The sequence below is a fragment of the Pinus tabuliformis genome, chromosome 3_2, assembly GCF_031772625.1.
Source record: "Pinus tabuliformis cultivar Carrire ecotype Pingquan chromosome 3_2, CPIR1, whole genome shotgun sequence".
In the NCBI taxonomy this organism is placed as follows: Eukaryota; Viridiplantae; Streptophyta; class Pinopsida; order Pinales; family Pinaceae; genus Pinus; species Pinus tabuliformis.
Window position 1 is genome coordinate 11054593 of NC_142302.1, and position 18269 is coordinate 11072861.

The 18269-nt window shown below is 38.8% G+C and overlaps 1 protein-coding gene across 1 annotated transcript; it reads right to left on the reverse strand.

Annotated features, from left to right (window-relative positions):
- Positions 1-17202: 17202 nt before the first annotated feature.
- Positions 17203-17967, reverse strand: LOC149179562 (uncharacterized). Its single transcript, XM_089413580.1, has one exon. It carries the CDS (start codon positions 17965-17967, stop codon positions 17203-17205), a length of 765 nt encoding a protein of 254 aa, XP_089269706.1.
- Between the last annotated feature and the right edge of the window lie 302 nt (positions 17968-18269).

An 18269-nucleotide genomic window follows, 5' to 3' on the forward strand; every position in this document is an offset into this window, starting at 1 on the left:
ATGGTAGCTTATCTATGAGAAGAGATGCGATGGCTACATGCCTATGAATTGTGTTACAATGAGGCTCAAGGGCCTTTTTATTATTTAACAACAAGGGAAAAATCTAAACAACCAAAACCCTAACCTCAAGAGATGGAACACCAAGAGTTTGTGGGCCTCGTTGGGGTTAGTTGGGTAGCCAACTTCTCGGGGTCCTAACTTGGTCATATTATCTTTGTTTGGCGCGTACAATATCTCTTTAGAAATATCTCTCTGATTAATTATGTAGACCCCTACATATGGCTATGGGTATGTTGTGGATCTCAAAAAAACGTTGTTTAGGGGGTCAAAACTATTTAGGAAGTTCAGGACCTGAAAAACTGCTAAAAATACTAAATGATGCTATAAACAAGGAAACTAGTGAAAGTGACTGGAGGTCTAGGTGGAATAGGTGGGTGGCCACCAATATCCACCTGCATCAAAAACCAAGAGTCACTCAACAAGAAGAAACCCTCTTCATCAATGCAATTGACATAGTATGCTACCACTTTGTGAAAACGCCGATGCATTTATAAAGGGCCATCGACGTGAGAGGACCCAACATCTTAGGGTAATTACTAGAGCATGCAAGGTTCAGGGACAGATAAATGTATTACCTGGCACACTATTTAAATACCAAAATCCTCCCATAAACTATACACTCATGAATAAGCATTGTGCATTGTATGTTAGGATCTCCTCTGATCATAGCCAATCCGCTTAGAAAAATCCTAACCATATCAATCAACTAAGTGAATATCCTAGATAATAGATAGAATGTCGTACTCTATTGCAAGTGCTACCAGCTGCGAGCATTTAAAACAACATGACCGAAGTAGGTGATCCCAACGCTGTGAATGGAAAATGTGCCACACGAGTACCAAGAGGTGACAGGTGGAGGGTGTGTCTCTCGTTCCAAAGGTCGCCAACCCATGCTCCATTCGTTTATTTGGCATGTTAATCATGCTTCCTTCTATCACAATTGGTCTTAATAATACCCCATCAGGGAATCTATGTGATAAATTTGATTGTAAAATGCATGATGTGAAAAAATTGTAGTTTAGTGAAACTTTAATGGTCTCTTTGCGAAATAGTCTAGAGCCAATTATTTTTTATTTATATATATTATTTTATTTTCTTTTATTTATGATTGCATTGTTTGGATTATGAATGTTGTTAATTTGAGAAGAGTTTTTTATAAATTTATTAGTTAATTTTTATCGTAATAATTTACTTTTAATTTAATTTACTAGATTTTAGTTTTAATTTTACTGGTAATTTAAGTTACTTATGTTACAATGAATAATGATATAAATAATTTTAAATTGAAAAGGATATCACTTTTATTAGAAGGATATCCCTTTCAACACTTGGTAGATCCAGAGTTAAGATGGATAAGACTTTCTTGTCTAAAATCTTTTTGATATATGTTAAGATTTTTTAAAATAGCTTTTAACACCATTCTTAAAACAAAGTTATGGAAGAGGCTAGAAGAGATGATGGTTCCTCTCAAGTTGAGGGTTGTTGTGACAAGGTTGTATGCAAATGTTATTTCCAAGCTTAAGACCACTGAAGGTTGATCGGAAGAAATTAAATGCAATATTTGGTTCAAGCAAGGGTGTCCTTTATCCCCTACCATTTTTGGCATATATATTGGTATGCTAGAAGAGTGTTTGGAAGATACAAGTTGTGTTGGCTCCATGCTCATTGGTATGGCCATTAGTCTTATCCTTTATGTTAATGATATTGTTATTTTGGCAAAGGGGCATTAAGATATTGGAAATCAACTGAAAATCCTCCAAGATTTCTACTCCAAGATGGGTATGACTGTTAATAGCAACAAAACTAAAATCATGATAATTAAATCTAAAAATATCACTTATGATACTTTCATTTATGATAACTCCTTGGAGTAAGTTCCTTCATACAAATATCTAGGAATTAATATCCACCATAACTTCAATTGGAATTATAGCATTGAGAAAAGGATAAACAGAGGTTGGAAAACTTACCATGGGCTTGAAAACAATTGTAAGTCGATCAATCTTTGGTTTTTGGATAAAAAAATATCCTCTCACTCTCATCACTCATGTTATTTTATATGGATATGAGGTTTGGTGTTGCAGTATATCCAAAAAGGCTTGGAGGAAGATTGAACAGATCCAAAAATACGTTTATAGCCTACAACCTCAAGATTAAAGGAAATACTTTCTATCCTATCCTCCTAATTAAAGAAAAACTTTCCCCTATTGAAAGCATAGCTATGACTAGGTACCTTATGTATAAGAAGCTATACAACATGATCCCAAGTGGTTTCCTAAAAAATCTTCTAACTCTAGCCAAAACCCCCACCTTTGGCTCAAGAGAGGGTGACATAAGGATGCTTGAGCTTGGTTGGACCATTGGGGAATAAAGGAGGAGATAATTTTATAGAATAAAGATAAGATTACAATTATTATTACTTCCAAATGTAAGGAGTAATTGTTTGGAAATAAATATTAAGAGAGAAAAATGAAACTAAGATATTGTAAGGAGGCGATCAACCACAATCTCAAAATCCATTGAAATTATCCTTCCATCTTGACTAGTGTCAAGAAGAAAATGAACATTTCCAAGATAAAAACAAATTCTCATGAGCTTCATAGTGAAACTAGGAATTGGTCAATTCACAAAACACTATGAGATGAATTATTTTGTCACTTGTGCAATCCTAAGAGGGTTGAAGATGAAAATCATTTTCTCTTATATTGTCCATCTTATACTCACATTCGATATAATTTTCAAATATTTACACTACTAACCTTCGTGACCTTTTAAGTTAGAAAAACTATGGCGTTCTAGAAAGATTTCACTCACTTTTTTTTAGCATATAAATAAAATGTTAAAAAATTCTGATTAATCTTTTACCTTTTAAAATATAAAATATATGAATCTTAGTAGACATTAATCATCACAAACACATATATAAAATTTAATTTAAAAAAAAATATCAATTTTTATTTTAAAACCAAATCTTAATTATTTTACCCATCTCAAATTGGGATCTTTTCATTTATCTAAGAATCATATACACATGGTGGCACATAATTACTCACATTCTTCTCACCGCACATATTGAACAATTATAACTATAAAAATTTTCCAACAATGTTGTTAATATTCATAAAATAAACATAATACAATAACCTGAATAAGTTAATAAGAAAGAAGAGAATGTTTGTGGTTGTTACTACACAATAATAAATAGTGTGAACATTCAAAAATAAACATTATGAAAGAACTTCAATAACTTAATGAGAAAGAGGAGATGAGAATGTTTTAGTGGTTCCAGTGATAATAACAACATGATTCCAAATTTCTAAATTCTCTCAATGGTATTTAGTTTTTTCAAAGTTTTAAGTTTTAAAGGGCTTATTAAAGAAAAAAGATAGTTAAATTGAGGTATATTCTTGTTTAACTTCCTTGAATCTATGTAGATCTTTTCCCATGTCTTTTACCATAATCAATTAGAGAAAAAAATGTGATTGAAAATGCATAAACATTTAGAGCAAAAAGCTATGTCATTCTAAATGCTCGATATCCAAATAAATGAATGGAGCATGGGTTGGCGACCTTTGGAATGAGAGACACACTCTTGAACAAATGGATGTCTTGCTCTAACTCTTGTTGCTCCATATCCGTATCCATCTGTCCAAGTGCTTTCTCTATCTCCTGAGCGAAGTCCGGCTCCTACGATGGTTCACCCTGTTTGCTTGATGCAAGCTGTTTTGATGAGTCCACTACCTGTACATGCGCAGTTTCATCTATTTGTATTAGTTTTGTCCCTTGCTGTACCTATTCCTACTGCACTTCCTTCTCCTGTCTATGCAGCTCCTGTTCCTTCCGGAGTTGCTTCTTCAATTCATGCAACTCCTTCTCGATTTCCTCCATTCTCCATTTCTCTCTCTACCTTTGCGCGTTTCTTTTGTCACGTTGTTGCCTCTTCGCCTATATGGGCCAAAGTTGATTCCTACATAAGTAGGTATGCTCGGAACTTGCAACTTTTCTCTTCCTCCATGCGGTCGACAATCTTCCTCTTGCCCTTGTCGCACATTGGTATGTTTACCTCTACTGCTATTGCTGCTTCTAGTGCTCTCCGAGATGCTACTTCACGCTTCTTCGCTATCCATTCCATAGCGAGGTCGACCGGTTCATTTATTCTGGAGGAGTTGTAATAATATCTCCATGTGTCTTCCTCCGCCCAATGACATGCCCCATGGATCCAGTCGAACTGTACTCTCGCACAGTGATATTTCACAAGACAATGCTGGTCATATGGATTGTAACTTCGGAGGTCGAATGGATACTTCTTCATCTGCTCTGCTTCGACATCCACATGCTTGAAACTTCGTATCTTGTATAACTCGATCCGCAACGAAAGAGCAGGCCAAGGTGCCTTCTTCTTCCTCCGGTGTAGCCTAGCTGTCAATCCTACTGAGATGTGATATGATACTTCCTGCATGACGAGCTTGTCCAAGGAAAAATTTGGTAGAACATGTGGAGGCTTCTCCACGCTGTACATCCGTATGAAGGTGTCAGACGGTGAGGCATACCAATCAACTATGTCAATCAGTGCCTCCATTTCTACCTTCGACATGCAAGGTTTATCCTGTTCAAATATCATCTTGTAAGCCAGGGTGACAAAATGATCAAACAACTATGTGATAACTCCTCTGACGTTGCATTCGTAAAAAATCTTGCAATAAGTATTTACAATAGTCTCTGTTAGTGTCCATGCCCACTTCAAGCCCGAGAACTCCTGACGTGCACAGATTTTATCCAAGATGTAGGCGGACAAGTAGATTTCTGCTTGCATACCTTTGGGCAGCCATCAAGCCCTTGTTACCTATTCCTTCAGCTGATGAGCCAACATGTTGAACCAGTTGCATGATTTTCCTTCTCTGGCCAGTTGGTCCAACACAATCAGCCAACTCTATGGGAAGGCTTTTGTGCTTTCTTGGCCAAAGATGACCAAGTATTGATACGCCTTTTGCAGTATCTTCGTCTTGTAGATCTGGTTGGGTGTCATCCTAAATTTGGCGGGCTTCTTCACCCAGTTCTTCAAAATGTCTCTAGAGTTGACATTGAGGCTGGGTATACTAAAGGGAGTCTCCATGATGATCACGAGCTTTGACATCTGATACATCTCATCATAATCCTGAGCCCTGAAGGTAGAAATCTCCATCACGCTGACACTGTTCAATGTCATTGTCTCAGGATCAGTGTGCGAGACGATCCAATGTATCATGTCCGCGCATGGGAGCACGGGATACCTGCATGCAATCCGGTATAAGCTAGACTTGTGGATGTTCACATAGACTTTGCGACCTTTGAGGTCTTCACCAAATGTGCCTGCAAATGCATCATTGACCTCTTGCCATTTCAATTTTATGTCCTTGTCTACAATCAGCTTGGTATCTTCATAGATCGGTAGACTTGCGGACACTCGCTCAACTACTGCTCCAGTTGCACTTCTGTCAATGTCCTTTGATCCTGCTCTCTTGGAGGCCATGGATCTTGAATTGCTAAGAGGTGGAAGAACATCTACTAGATCTGGAGACAAAGCAACATGCATCGCAAGAAATCTATCAGTGAAAACAAAAGCAAATTTGAGGAGCGACATGCAACATACCTGGGGATTGATTGGCAAGGATTGCATAATTTTTCTTGGGAGGCTGGGAGACTAGTTGCCAGAACTGTGAAAAAGGCAGTCTGGATTGTCTGGAGAGGCTAGATGGCTACTGGTGTTGCGCAATACACAATCCAGGCTAGCCTGCTGGCTGCTGGAATTGCACAATGCAATTTCAGCTGGCAGTGGTTGCAGGCCCAATGACTGCATTGTGCAATTTTCTAGGCCAGCAATCACTGTCCCTCATAATTGCACAATGCAAGACTGAAGGACAGTCACTAGACATAAATGTACATTTCTTGAGGGGAAGACAAAGCCTTAATTCTCAGGATTGCGCAATGCTGTCTTGGTGGGGCAAAGTCCGGGCCAAGGCTGCTGAGACCTGCCGGTGAGCAACTGAAAGAAAATGTGAAAGTGAATGCATGGCAATACTTAGTGTAAGCAGGAGTGAATGATCATGCATGCAGACAATGAATGAAAGATTCAGAAAACGAAAGAACATGCATGTGGGTGAAGTGAGTCGCCAAATTAGCGATTGTTCGTGTAAAACAACTTCATGCATGTGACAACAGTGAGATGCTAACAAAAACTAAAATGGTGCTATCACAATCTAGTATGCATGTAAACAACAGCAAGCGTTCACAGAAATCAAGCAAACAACACTCACACAAGCGAAAACACAAAAAGCGACATAAATGCTGCAAAAGACAAGTTAAGACAATTTACCCGTGAATAGCAGAGTTGGATGTGTCGAAGACTCCTAGATGTGTTGTGGGATGTCAAAGCTCCAATATCGATGTGAATAAGTGAGCTTTGAAGTGTCGAATAAGTAAGTTTGAGGCTCATGACATGCATGCTACAAATCTAGGAAAAAGCGACACTTGGAGGAAAGATTCTAAAATGATTTTTGCATGTAACCTCCAGCTTCTAAAAATAGCTCCCTAAAATCTAGGGATGCTTTTTGCATGTTGATTTTTGCTATTCCGGGAAAAAGCAGGCCATGCATGCAAGTCAAGCTTTCTTGGTCCTGGGTGGAACCGGTAAACCCAACTGCACAGGCAACAATCTGCTCAATTGAGGGGAAAAAATTCACATTTCTGGGAGGGAGGTAGGCTGGCTGTCGAGAGGGATTATACAATTTCGGGATTGAGCAGCCCTACTAGGAGGAATTGCACAATTTTCTCAGTGAATAGTAACAGGCATATTTGCACAATTCTGGAGCCCAGCAGGCTGCCAGACAAAATTTCCCAACTTTGGGAGGGAGGGTTGGTTTCCCTCCAGAATTGTGCAATTTCTTGAGGGATCTTCTCAGCTTGCAACTAGACCAAGTCTAGAGAAACAACCTGTGAGGGGAATGCAACAAGCTTTAATGGATGTGCAGTCATTTTGCAAGAAATTCACTGAATCATGTGTACTTGATGAGGCAAGACAATGTTGTGAAAGATTGGTAGGGATGCTCCAAAACGAAGCTAAGGAAAAAATTTGGAGGTTGGTTGTAGTCGCTACAACAGAAACATAAACCCCACCTTCCCTGGTTTATTTTACAGATGCAAAATTAACCAACAATGCACTAATTTAGTGTCAAGAAAGGAATAGATACAACAATAGGAAAGAAATGAAAAACAGGTCCCTTGGTCATGTTTCTGGTAACATAGATAGGAATCTAAGATAAAACCTATGACAAGGGGAATAGGCACACATAAAATCAAGCTGTGCATATGAGTCTACGGTGTTATAGCCAATAATAAATCATTGTATAGATATTTAAGAAAGATGGTCACTAGGAAAAAAACTAACCTATTACCCTTGATTTTTAACCAGGCCTCTACACATTGCTTGTGAGTAGCAGCCAAATCAGCCAGATCTTGCAGGATCATCCTAAAAACCAACATGAAAAGTTTCAAGAGTTATTTTATGGAACAAATAATTGAATCCAAGATGCTTGATGTTTGCATCATAGATTTCGTCAGCGAGTCTCACATAAAACTGTAGACACTCGAGAAGGAAGACTACATCGAGGGCCATGAGCCACACCAAGGTTTCTTCCTTGTATTCGAGGAACTTGTGGTAGCTGCTCAAGATTCGCCATTTGTGCTTCTTAAACTCCTCCACAACCGCTAACTCAAACTTGAGTCCGTTGATTCTTTTTTGAAATATGGGAGCAACTTGAAGTTTGTAGCATTCCATATCATAGAGCTCAGATCTCCAATGATGATAGGGGATGATGGAAATGGATTGAGGACTGTATGCTTTAGGTTTCACCACCAATAACTCTTTGGGCACATTTAAAACAGACATACAAAATTCCTTCACTTCTTCTTCTTCTTATAGATCAAAAACTCACTTTATTTGAATAACCCAACCGTTCTCATCAATCTTCAATTGAATATCAGTTGTGGACTCCATGTTTTTGAGTCAGAGGAAAATAGTATCACAAGAAACAAAGGATAAGAGGTGGGAAATATGTGATACAATAGGTGGGAAATGTGTGAGACAGTTGAGTGACTGCGGGAGGTATGGAGGACGGGCTCAACAGGGTACGATGACCAAAGGAGAAGGGTAAAACTATGGGTAAGGTGAGGAGAAGAAGACGTGAAAGGAAGGGAAATGTTTGCAAACAAGTATAGAGGAGGATGCAGTGTCAGCCGACAGGTAGGGAAAACTGGGCTGAAAGCAACTTGGATAGATGGAAATTTTCCATTCATTGAGGAGACAAACACATGGAAAAATTTAACTGGTTGGAAGGGAGAAATTCAAGCTCTCCCATTGGTTGGGGTGAACAATGTTTTCCCACCCCAAGCTAGCAAAGAAAACGCCTTTCAGCGTAATTAATAAGTATAAAATTATAACAAATACTGATAAAAATTAATAATGTAAAGATATTTTGAAATGAACATAGTTTTGGAAAATAGAAAAATATTTTAAAGATGGAAGGGTTTATTTTCATATTCATAATTTTTATTTATTGGAGTATTCAAACATGATTTTCATAAATATTAACCTCGTTGTACTTGCTTTTAAAATTAGGGATAAATACAATCCTTTTAACAATAAAATCATTATTATTAGTTCCTTATAAAGTATAAAAAAAAAAGTTAAAGGGAAGCTAAGAGTTATCATTCAATTATGGACATCTTGCTATGATCATCATTGCAAAGGAGTGCACAATAAGAAAACCAATCCCTTTTATTGTTTCATTGACTTTAGAAAAGATTTTCACATAGTGGCCAAGACATGTACATTTGGAATAGCTTAGAAGAACTAAAAGTTCTAAAGTTGAAAGCTGTTGTGATAAGGTTGCTTGAGAATGTTATTGTCATGTTTAAGAGCATTAAGGATTGGTTAGAAGAAATTGATTATAATATACGAGTTAAGATCTATTGTGATGACGTTGCTTAAGAATGTTATTGTCATGTTTAGGAGCACTGAGGATTGGTTAGAAGAAATTAATTATGATACAGGAATTAAGATTTGATATATATGTTGACAACTTAGAGAGTTGTTTAGAAAGATAGAGTTGTGTTAGAATAACACTTATTAATCTCGAAGGTGCAGCTAATCAAACACGCGACATCCTTTGACAAGGCCCAACTAAAAACCGTAAGGCTATAGAGGATCATTAGCAAAATTGAAGTGAATTCTTTTTTCTTAAGGTTGGCTTGATTCACGGGAATTTGAACATTGAATATTTTGGTTTACATCATACTTCATAACATTGATATCACCAATTGAGTTGCCTATGAGCTTATAATATAAAAGGATATAAATAAGATAAGTAAAGAAAAATAAATAAAATTTGGGTAGATCGACTTGAAGTGATCACATCTTGTTGGCTTACTAGGAGAGCCTAACCTGAGGGCGTCGAGGAGATTTGAATCCGTGACCTCTCATTGGCGAGGTGCCTTTGGAAAGGAGTAATCAACCAATTGAGCTAACCCTCAGGTCTCACTATAGTCATCATATTTTTCCTTTATGTTGATGATATTGTTCTTATGGTGAGGAGAGCCTATAATTTGAACAATCAACTAAAAATTCTCAAGAATATATGCTCTAGTACAAGTATGACTATCAAACTTGACAAAATGAAAATGATGATAAGTACATCCAAAAATATCACTTGCACTAATTTGGTTTATGACAATAATAAATTGGAGGAAGTAACTTAATACAAATAACTTAGAATTGATCTCTATCACAAACTTAACAACAGCTATAGCATTGAAAAAATGATAAATGGAGGGTGGAAAGTTTATTGCAAACTAGATAATAGTTGTAAGTTAGTGAACCTTTAACATTGTCATCACTCATGTTATCTTATATGGCTGTGAATTTTGGGGCTACATCATCTTTCGAGAATCATAGATAAATATAGAGAAAATTCAAAACTATTTCATAACTTATAATCTCAAAATTAAATGCAATGCACTCTATCATATCTTCCTTATGTACACAATTATTCCCCCCATTGAGAGCATGGCTACGCCTAGACACTTATTTATAAAAACAAGATAAATAACATGTAAGCTGAGACTTCGTAAGATTACTTCAAGCTCCATCAAAAACCATTAATGGCACATATGGAGGTGGCATAAAGATTTCAATTCTTGGCTAAATCATTGGGGACTAAAGGAAGAGGCTATACTAAAAATATTATTATATATAAAACCAAGGAGAAATTGTAGTGTGATAAAGAATTAGAAAATAAACGAAAACTAATATATATATTTTTAACCATAAATGGAGAATATTATATTGAACAAAATATGTGCCTAAATATGCAATAATAGATCAGAGATATAGAGAAATCATATGGAAAGTTAACAACTTCACCTGGTCAAAAGTCCTTGTCTCATAAGAGAGTTTTGGAAAAAAACTACTAAGCCAAAGATACTTATATTATAGATTAAATAAAAAAACTCCTAGTATTTGACAAAATTTAACTTCCATGTTAATCTAGATCAGAATTGGATTATGCTCTAGGCCTTAGATGGAAACAAGCTCCATAATTGGAGAAAATATATTCAAATATGGAGTGAGATACACAAAAGGACTTATTGAATTGACATAAGAGGTAGGAAGGTGGTTACCCAGAGCACTAGCATGTTGTAAATCTTCAATTTGGATATTTTCTTCATCCTCAACTCTTTGAATATGTTGTCTTATTCTATATGAGAATGTCTATTGTAGAGGTCAAATGAGTCACCAGTTGATTGTATCTCATTTGCAATTAATCCATAACAACTTGAAGTTCCTTGAGTTCATTGGCGAGGATGTGGTTATTATGTTGGCTACTCATATGGACTAAGGATGTTGATCACATCAAGGGACATGTAACATTTTTCAGCCCATGAGCCCTTGCACAATTGAGCTAGAGAATCAAACACCAATCAACAAGGAACAACAAAAACTTAAGAAAAGTTGGTTGGACAATTCAATTTCAATAGCGCCAATAACCCATTCGAAATAGAGAGATCATGATGGAGAACAAAGATAACCAAGTTTCATACCATAAAGAAAAGAGATGTGCCTTGAAGCAACAACCTCAAGCCAACAACCGAATTCCTTCCAAACACACAAACCAAGATTCGTTACCATGTTCCTAACAGTAAATTGTCGAGCTAACACACCTTTATCCAACCTTGAAGGCAATGTATGCCGCAATTTACCAACTTTGTCCTCAAGGAATGAATGTAGGATAGTCGTCATCCATACCCTCATCTACATCAAGTCCATTGTGTAAGACCATAAATACCCATGCTCCTTATTGTAGTTCTCCATATCTTCCTCTATAGGGTGAGAGATTAGACCTCTATGTTTTTTGATTGAAGTAGAGGACATCTCCATGCCAATTGACCTGAAGAGTATAATCAACATCCTTGCAACCACCAGTTAATGCCATCCCATGATTCCACCTATCATATTATTAAGGGATCGAGATATATGATGTTTGGTGATTAACCTTCAAGAGCTTGAATTCATATTTAGTTTCCAAATTAGCGCGAGAATATACCTTAACATTATTCTCTCATAGAACATGTTTTGCTTGAAATTCAACTACTGATCTCAAACTAGAGTAGATCATTTCGAAAATAACATCGAGTTTGAGATTTGATAGGGAGGAGCCCAAATGAAGTTGGGGAATGATGACTGAGGAATCCCCCAAAAAGATAATTTATGGATTTGAAAAGCCACAACTCATAACATGCCCTAAAGAAGACAATAGGTCTCCACCTAATTATTGGATGCCTTACCCAGACTCCAGGAGTAGGTTAATTCTAGTTGTTCTTTAGACAACACTACCACCTCTAGAGAGCACAAGCGGCAACACCACTCTTGCCACCCCTAGAAGTAAGATTTTATAAGGGGGTGATGAACCCTAATCTAGAATTTTAAAAGTACCTTTCCATTGCAACTACTGTAAAGAAAAAACCGATAGTGTTAAGATTAAAACAAACTCTCATGATGAATGATTCCTAAATTGAAGCGATCAAAATAATTTGTCACCTTTATGTAACTAAGAAGGTTGGAGATGAAAAACACTTTCTCTTAAAATGCCTTGTGTACATCCACATTAGATCACAATTTCAAAAAATCTTGTTGTAATACCAAACTTCCTAACCTTTTTTTTTTTTTAACCGAAACGGATATTTTATTTAAGAGTGGCCTAAGCCATATCAAGTATTACATTTTCTGTTTCTAACAGAATGATTTCTGCTTTTACTAGATCGACTTGCCCTTTTAAGGGATGGCTGCCATGCTCGGTTCTCCTGCATTTATACTTGTCATGTTCTTTTCTAGATTGCATCCAATATTTGCCAGACTGTCTGCTTCTGAGTTTAATTCTCTGAGGATATGAAAAATTTGAACTGAAGAGAAGTCCTTCAAGAGTCTGTTCACTCTTATAATATGTTTGTTCAGAACTGGATCCTTAAGCCCTTTCATTTTTAGAAGAGCTTTTATCAGCAATTCTGAGTCTCCAAACACTAAGATTTCCCTTGGGTTTTCTTTTCTGGCCAGCTGACCAGCTTTTAGAAGACTAAGAGCTTCAGCCTGGTTGTTGGTTTTGATTCCGAGTCCCCAGCTGAATTCCTCTTTTCTTCCATTCGGGAGATAAATGACCCCCCCTGCTCCTGACCTGCCTGGATTACCTTTCGAGGCTCCGTCAAAAAAGATTGTGCATTTTCCTTGAGATTTCCACCACTTCTGAAAGCTTTCCAAATTGTCTCGAATCTGCCAGTTTTCCTTATGCTTTGGTCGAATGATTGATGAAAGACTCGCTGTAGAAGTGAAGTCACCCAACCATGCTCTCTCTTCGTCTCTTAGGGAATTATCTCTGACATTGGATTGTCTTAGAGTTTCTATAAGAAGTTTCTTGGCCTTTTCTGCGACATTTCCAGCTGGCGTTTCTTTTTGATTAAAAACAGTTTCGTTCCGGGAGAGCCACAACTTCCAGCACACATATTTTGGAGCTGCTATCCACACCTTGTACCAAAGGGATTTGGCTGCGATGCTGTAGGGATACCTATCTTTCCAAGACAAAAACATGTCTGATATCGAACATTGCTCTGGGGGTCTTACATTCAGTCCAGCCAAGAAGCTAGTCCAGGCCTTCTGTGCGTACTCACATTCAATAAAAATATGCGCTGAGGTCTCCAAGGCTTTTTTACAAAACACGCAACGATGTGGACCAGCTATATTCCTTCTACATAGATTGTCTCCAGTTAGGATTTTGTTATGAAACAAAGTCCAGAAGAAGAAATTGATCTTCGGAATGCTGAAGCTTTCCCAGATCTGCTTCCACACTGCTTCCGGGTGCAAAGAGTCATTTTTGCTTTGCATCTATATGTACCCTTGTTTGGTTGTGTATACCCCTGTTGGTCCCCAACCCCATGAATCTTCCTCGTCCTTATGCACTGGAGTAAAGTCTGTGATTTCTTCTATGAAATAATTTAACTGATTTTTTAAGTGCGCTGGTGTGTTGGGCAAAGTCCAGCACTGCCAATTGCCTTCATTATCCCACTCTGCAATGTCCTCGATTTTCCTGACTCCTTTTGATCTCAACCAAACTCTTATATCTGCGATTTCATTCATGTCCGAGAGTGGTGGATGGCCCATGATTCGGTCTCTCCACAGCAATGTTTTTTTGCCATTCCCTGGAATTTTGTACAAATGTGTTCTGAAAAAATCTATCCCTTTACAACAAAGCCTCCAAGCCTGTGTTCCTTTAGGAGAAGACGTTGGATTGAAGGAGATAATCGACCGATTTCTGAGATATTTGAGATTTAAGAGCTAGCTGATTGGGTGTCTGGGCTCAGTTATTAGCTGCCACAGAAGTTTACAACCCAGGGCTAGATTTGCTTGTTGGGGGTCTCTAATTTGAAGTCCTCCCTCAGCAATTGGTCGCTTCACCATTTCCCAATTAACTAAATGGAAACGGCTACTGTTCCCCTTTCCACCATTCCACAAAAAGTTCCGCATTAAACTGGAGATCTGATCTGCGATTTGCCTTGGAGCCAACAGCAAGGAGGCTTGGAAAGTAGGCAGAGCTGAAAGTACAGAGCGGATGAGAGTGAGCTTGCCTCCTGTGGTTAGCCAAACTCCGCCCCATGCTGCTATCTTCTTATTGAACTTGGAGATCACCTCCTCCCACATATTATTACGATTGGACCCCATCGTCAGCGGAAGACCGAGATACTTTATTTTATCCCACTCTGCATAACCTTTGAACTCGAGTCCACTGGCTATCCTTTCAATTGTTTGTTGATCGGTATTCCATCCGTAGACTGCGCTTTTCCGCTCACTAATTAGAGCTCCCGTAACACTACAATACTTTTGGAGGATTGTCTTGAAGGAATTAGCGATTCTCATGGATGCGCCCCCGAGCAGGAGTGAATCATCGGCAAAGAGCGCATGATTCACTGGGGCGACGCCTTGCACGATTCTAATCCCAGGAATGGTGCCCCTTTGTTGCTCATGTGTCAACTTTCTGCTTAGTGAGTCCGCCATCAAAATATAGAGGAAGGGAGACAATGGGCAGCCTTGCCTCAGTGCCCTGGTGGCTGAAAAAAACTCTGTTGGTCTCCCATTGACCATTGGAGCGATCCAGATATTTTCGATGCAGGCTTTGATAAGGTTTATGAATTCCTGTCTGAACCCAAAGGCTGCAAGAACCCTGAGCAAGAAAGAACGATTAACACGATCAAAAGCATTACTCATGTCTAGTTTGATAATCATACCTTGTTCTTTCCGTGTGTGGCTGGAATGAAGAGCCTCTTGGATTTGAATGACATTATCTAAGATTTGTCTGCCTTTAACAAATCCTCCTTGGGCTGGAGAGATGAGTTTTTTAAGAAGTGGCTTGATTCTGTTTGCCAGCAGTTTGGCCACGATCTTGTATGATGAATTACACAGAGAAATCGGCCTGAATCTGTCGAAGGATTTTGGATTTGTTTCCTTAGGGATTAAAGCTAGAAATGTGGATTTTATTCCACCTCCCATTTTTGCTTTCCTCATGACTCCTCTTATCATTCTGAAGAGATCAATTTTGATAATCTCCCAACAAATTCTGTAAAAGTGTATTGTGAAACCGTCGGGGCCTGGGGCTTTATCTGGTTCCATGGACCATACAATACTGGTTATTTCTTCTTCCGTCACTGGGCTCATCAGAGAGACATTATCTTCCTCACTGACTAGATTTGGGATGGTTGTGAGGAACTCTGCTTCATCCTCCTCATTCCCATTTCTTTCTGCTCTAAGAAGGCTTTGGAAATGATTTACAGCTGCTTCTTTGATTTGAGTGAAACCTTTATATATCTGTCCACTAGAGCTGGTAATTTATGTTATGTGATTGCGTGAGAGTCGGGCCCTGCACTGTCTATGAAAATAAGAGGTATTTCTGTCCCCGGATTTGAGCCACAGACTTCAAGATTTTAAACGCCAATATTCCTCTTCATTTCTGAAAGAACAGTATACCATCCTTTGAGCAGATTTTTCATTGGCTAAATCTGTGGAAGAGGGTTCTTTCTCCTCCATTTCCAGTTGTATTCCTTCCAAATGAATTACTGCCTCCTTCCTCTGCCTATTGGGAGATTGCATGGATTTCTTTATCCAATCTTTAAGTGCTTTTTTGGTATTTTTCATTTTTTGCTCCCACACATAACTAGGGGAACCGAGAACTTCTATCCTCCATGCTGCTTGAACTGTTTCTAAAAACCCATCTTTGCCTGCCCAAAGAGGGTTGAAACGAAATGGAAGGGGGCCTAAATCCTCTTCCTCTTTTAGACATAAGAGGATAGGTTTATGATCCGATGTTAGCTTTGGAAGAATCTTGGTAAAAACTATTCTGTTGTCCATCATTAAAGAGCTGCTTATAAGAAACCTATCCAATCTGGCTGAGATATGATTTTCACCGGTTCGATTGTTTGACCAGGTATATTTTCCTTTCACTGGTTTGAAGTCTACCAGATCCCACTGCAGAATCAAATTGCCCACTGTATTGATGAAAGGATCTCTAGACAGTATCCCTCCTTTTTTTTCTTTGGGATCTAGAGTTATATTCAGATCTCCACCTATGACTAAATTTGTGGGACTGATTTGCGCTATATATTCTATAAGAGACCTCCAGCACTCTCTCTTTTCTTCATAATGCACAGGAACATACAGGTTAAACAAAGCGAGGGTAAGATTACTTACGGTGTGACGCAGCTCTGTAAAAATCCAATGTTGAGTCTCTAGGAATCGTTCTAGTGAGAAGTCTTTTGTCCATAAAGTGCCTAATCCTCCAGCTGTGCCCCTTGCACTAACAGCCTTTCCTGAATCAAATTTCCATTTCTTAGTACTGGTGTTTAGAAGGGTTTCCCCTTCTACTTTGGTCTCTTGGAGCATAAGGATGTCTGCGGTCTCCATCTTCAATAAGTCTTTGATAGCCTCTGCCTTGTTGGGATTACCCAGACCCCTACAGTTCCAAGAGATCAACTGCATCATTTACCACTTGAAGGGGTTGGCCCTCCTCCTTTGGAGGCCCTAGGCCTGATATTCCTCCCTAGTGTCATTTCGATGGTAGCTTGACTGCCGAGGGTTTTTTGTCTTTCTGACTCCTCTTCTCTAGTTTCCTTGTTTGATCTTCGTCCTGCCCTTTTTGTTGATCTTTCTAGTGTTTCATCATCCGATGATCCCATATTCTCCATTGTTTTCTTCTTTTTTTTTATTATATCTGCGTATGATGGAGATGAAATGTTGCTTGGGAAGGAGATTGGGGTGTTACCTGGTTCTAGAGTTTCGATATTCTCCTGCTGTGGTGGTTCTTCTTCCCCTGCTTCCGGAGGATCCGAAGGAGGCGTGAGGATTTCAAAGGGGTTTTTATCCCCCTCTTTGCCTTTTGCTTCACTGCTTCCAGCGTTTTGGTTGCTTGTGCTTCCCTTTTCTACTGTGTTCTCTGTCCCTTTAGCCTTGTTTTTGTTGCTCTGCCTGTTGAATGTTGTCTTCTTTGCCTGTTTCCATTGTTCTTCTTTTTCCTTCTATGTTGTCTCGTCGCTTCTTTTTTTGCAGTATCTAGCAAAATGCCCATACTCGTGACAGAAACGACACTTGAAGGGCAACTGTTCATAATCAAGCTCTTGTATATGTGTCCAGTTTGCCACCGATAGCTGAATCGCTTCGGGTAATCCTGTTTCCAAATCGACCTCCACGCAGATCCGGGCACAGGAATACTGGTCCTTCCTTGGGGCTTGGTCAATGTATTTTCCAAGAGCATTTCCGATGGACTGGAGTGAACTTTGATTCCAGCAATGCAGGGGAAGATGCGGGAGGCGCACCCAAACAGGAACCGCCTTGGGCACATCTTGCGCTGGGTCAAAATCTGTAGACCATTTGTTCAGGTATAGTCCTTGGGGCCCCATGAAGTATGGCCCATTTCTGAAAATCAGGCCTCTGTCCTCTGAACTTTCAAACAGGAAAACAAAGAATCCTTTGCCTACAAAATAGATCTCGATTCCTTCATTTACCAGAGGTAGCCAGTTCCTTTTGACCCATTCTTCTACAGCTCTAGGGGATGGCCACAAACCCGTGAACTGGCCAATCAAACCTTTTTCTGCTAGATTCAGTGCAGATCTGCAGATTTCCGGCTCTGGAAGGGCCACCTTAGGAATACTGTCCAGTTTTTTGACAAATTTCTGCTGCGGGCCTGAGGCCTGACGTTTTCCTGATGCATTTACCAGAGCCTTGAAGGCTTCGATCTCTGGAGGGAAGGGGGGAGGGGCCGCAGGGCCGCCTCCGGGCTCCATGAGGGAGGGCGCTTGCAGGGACGCTCAGTAGGGTTGCAGCGCGGCTCGCGGGATCGCTCAAATCAACAGAACATATTCAAAACACTCCAGGCCCATACATTTTTGAACAAATGAAGTTCCTTCTAGGCATAAAAGTTCTAAACTTCCTAACCTTTTAACTCATTAAAACTGTGGAGATTTAATAATGAGTTAACATCCAACATCCATAAATACGATATTCAGATTTAGTTTATTAAATATTAAGAAAATTAAAGAATCACTTAAATTTCTTCGATCTCTTATAATAATGATAATAATTTACA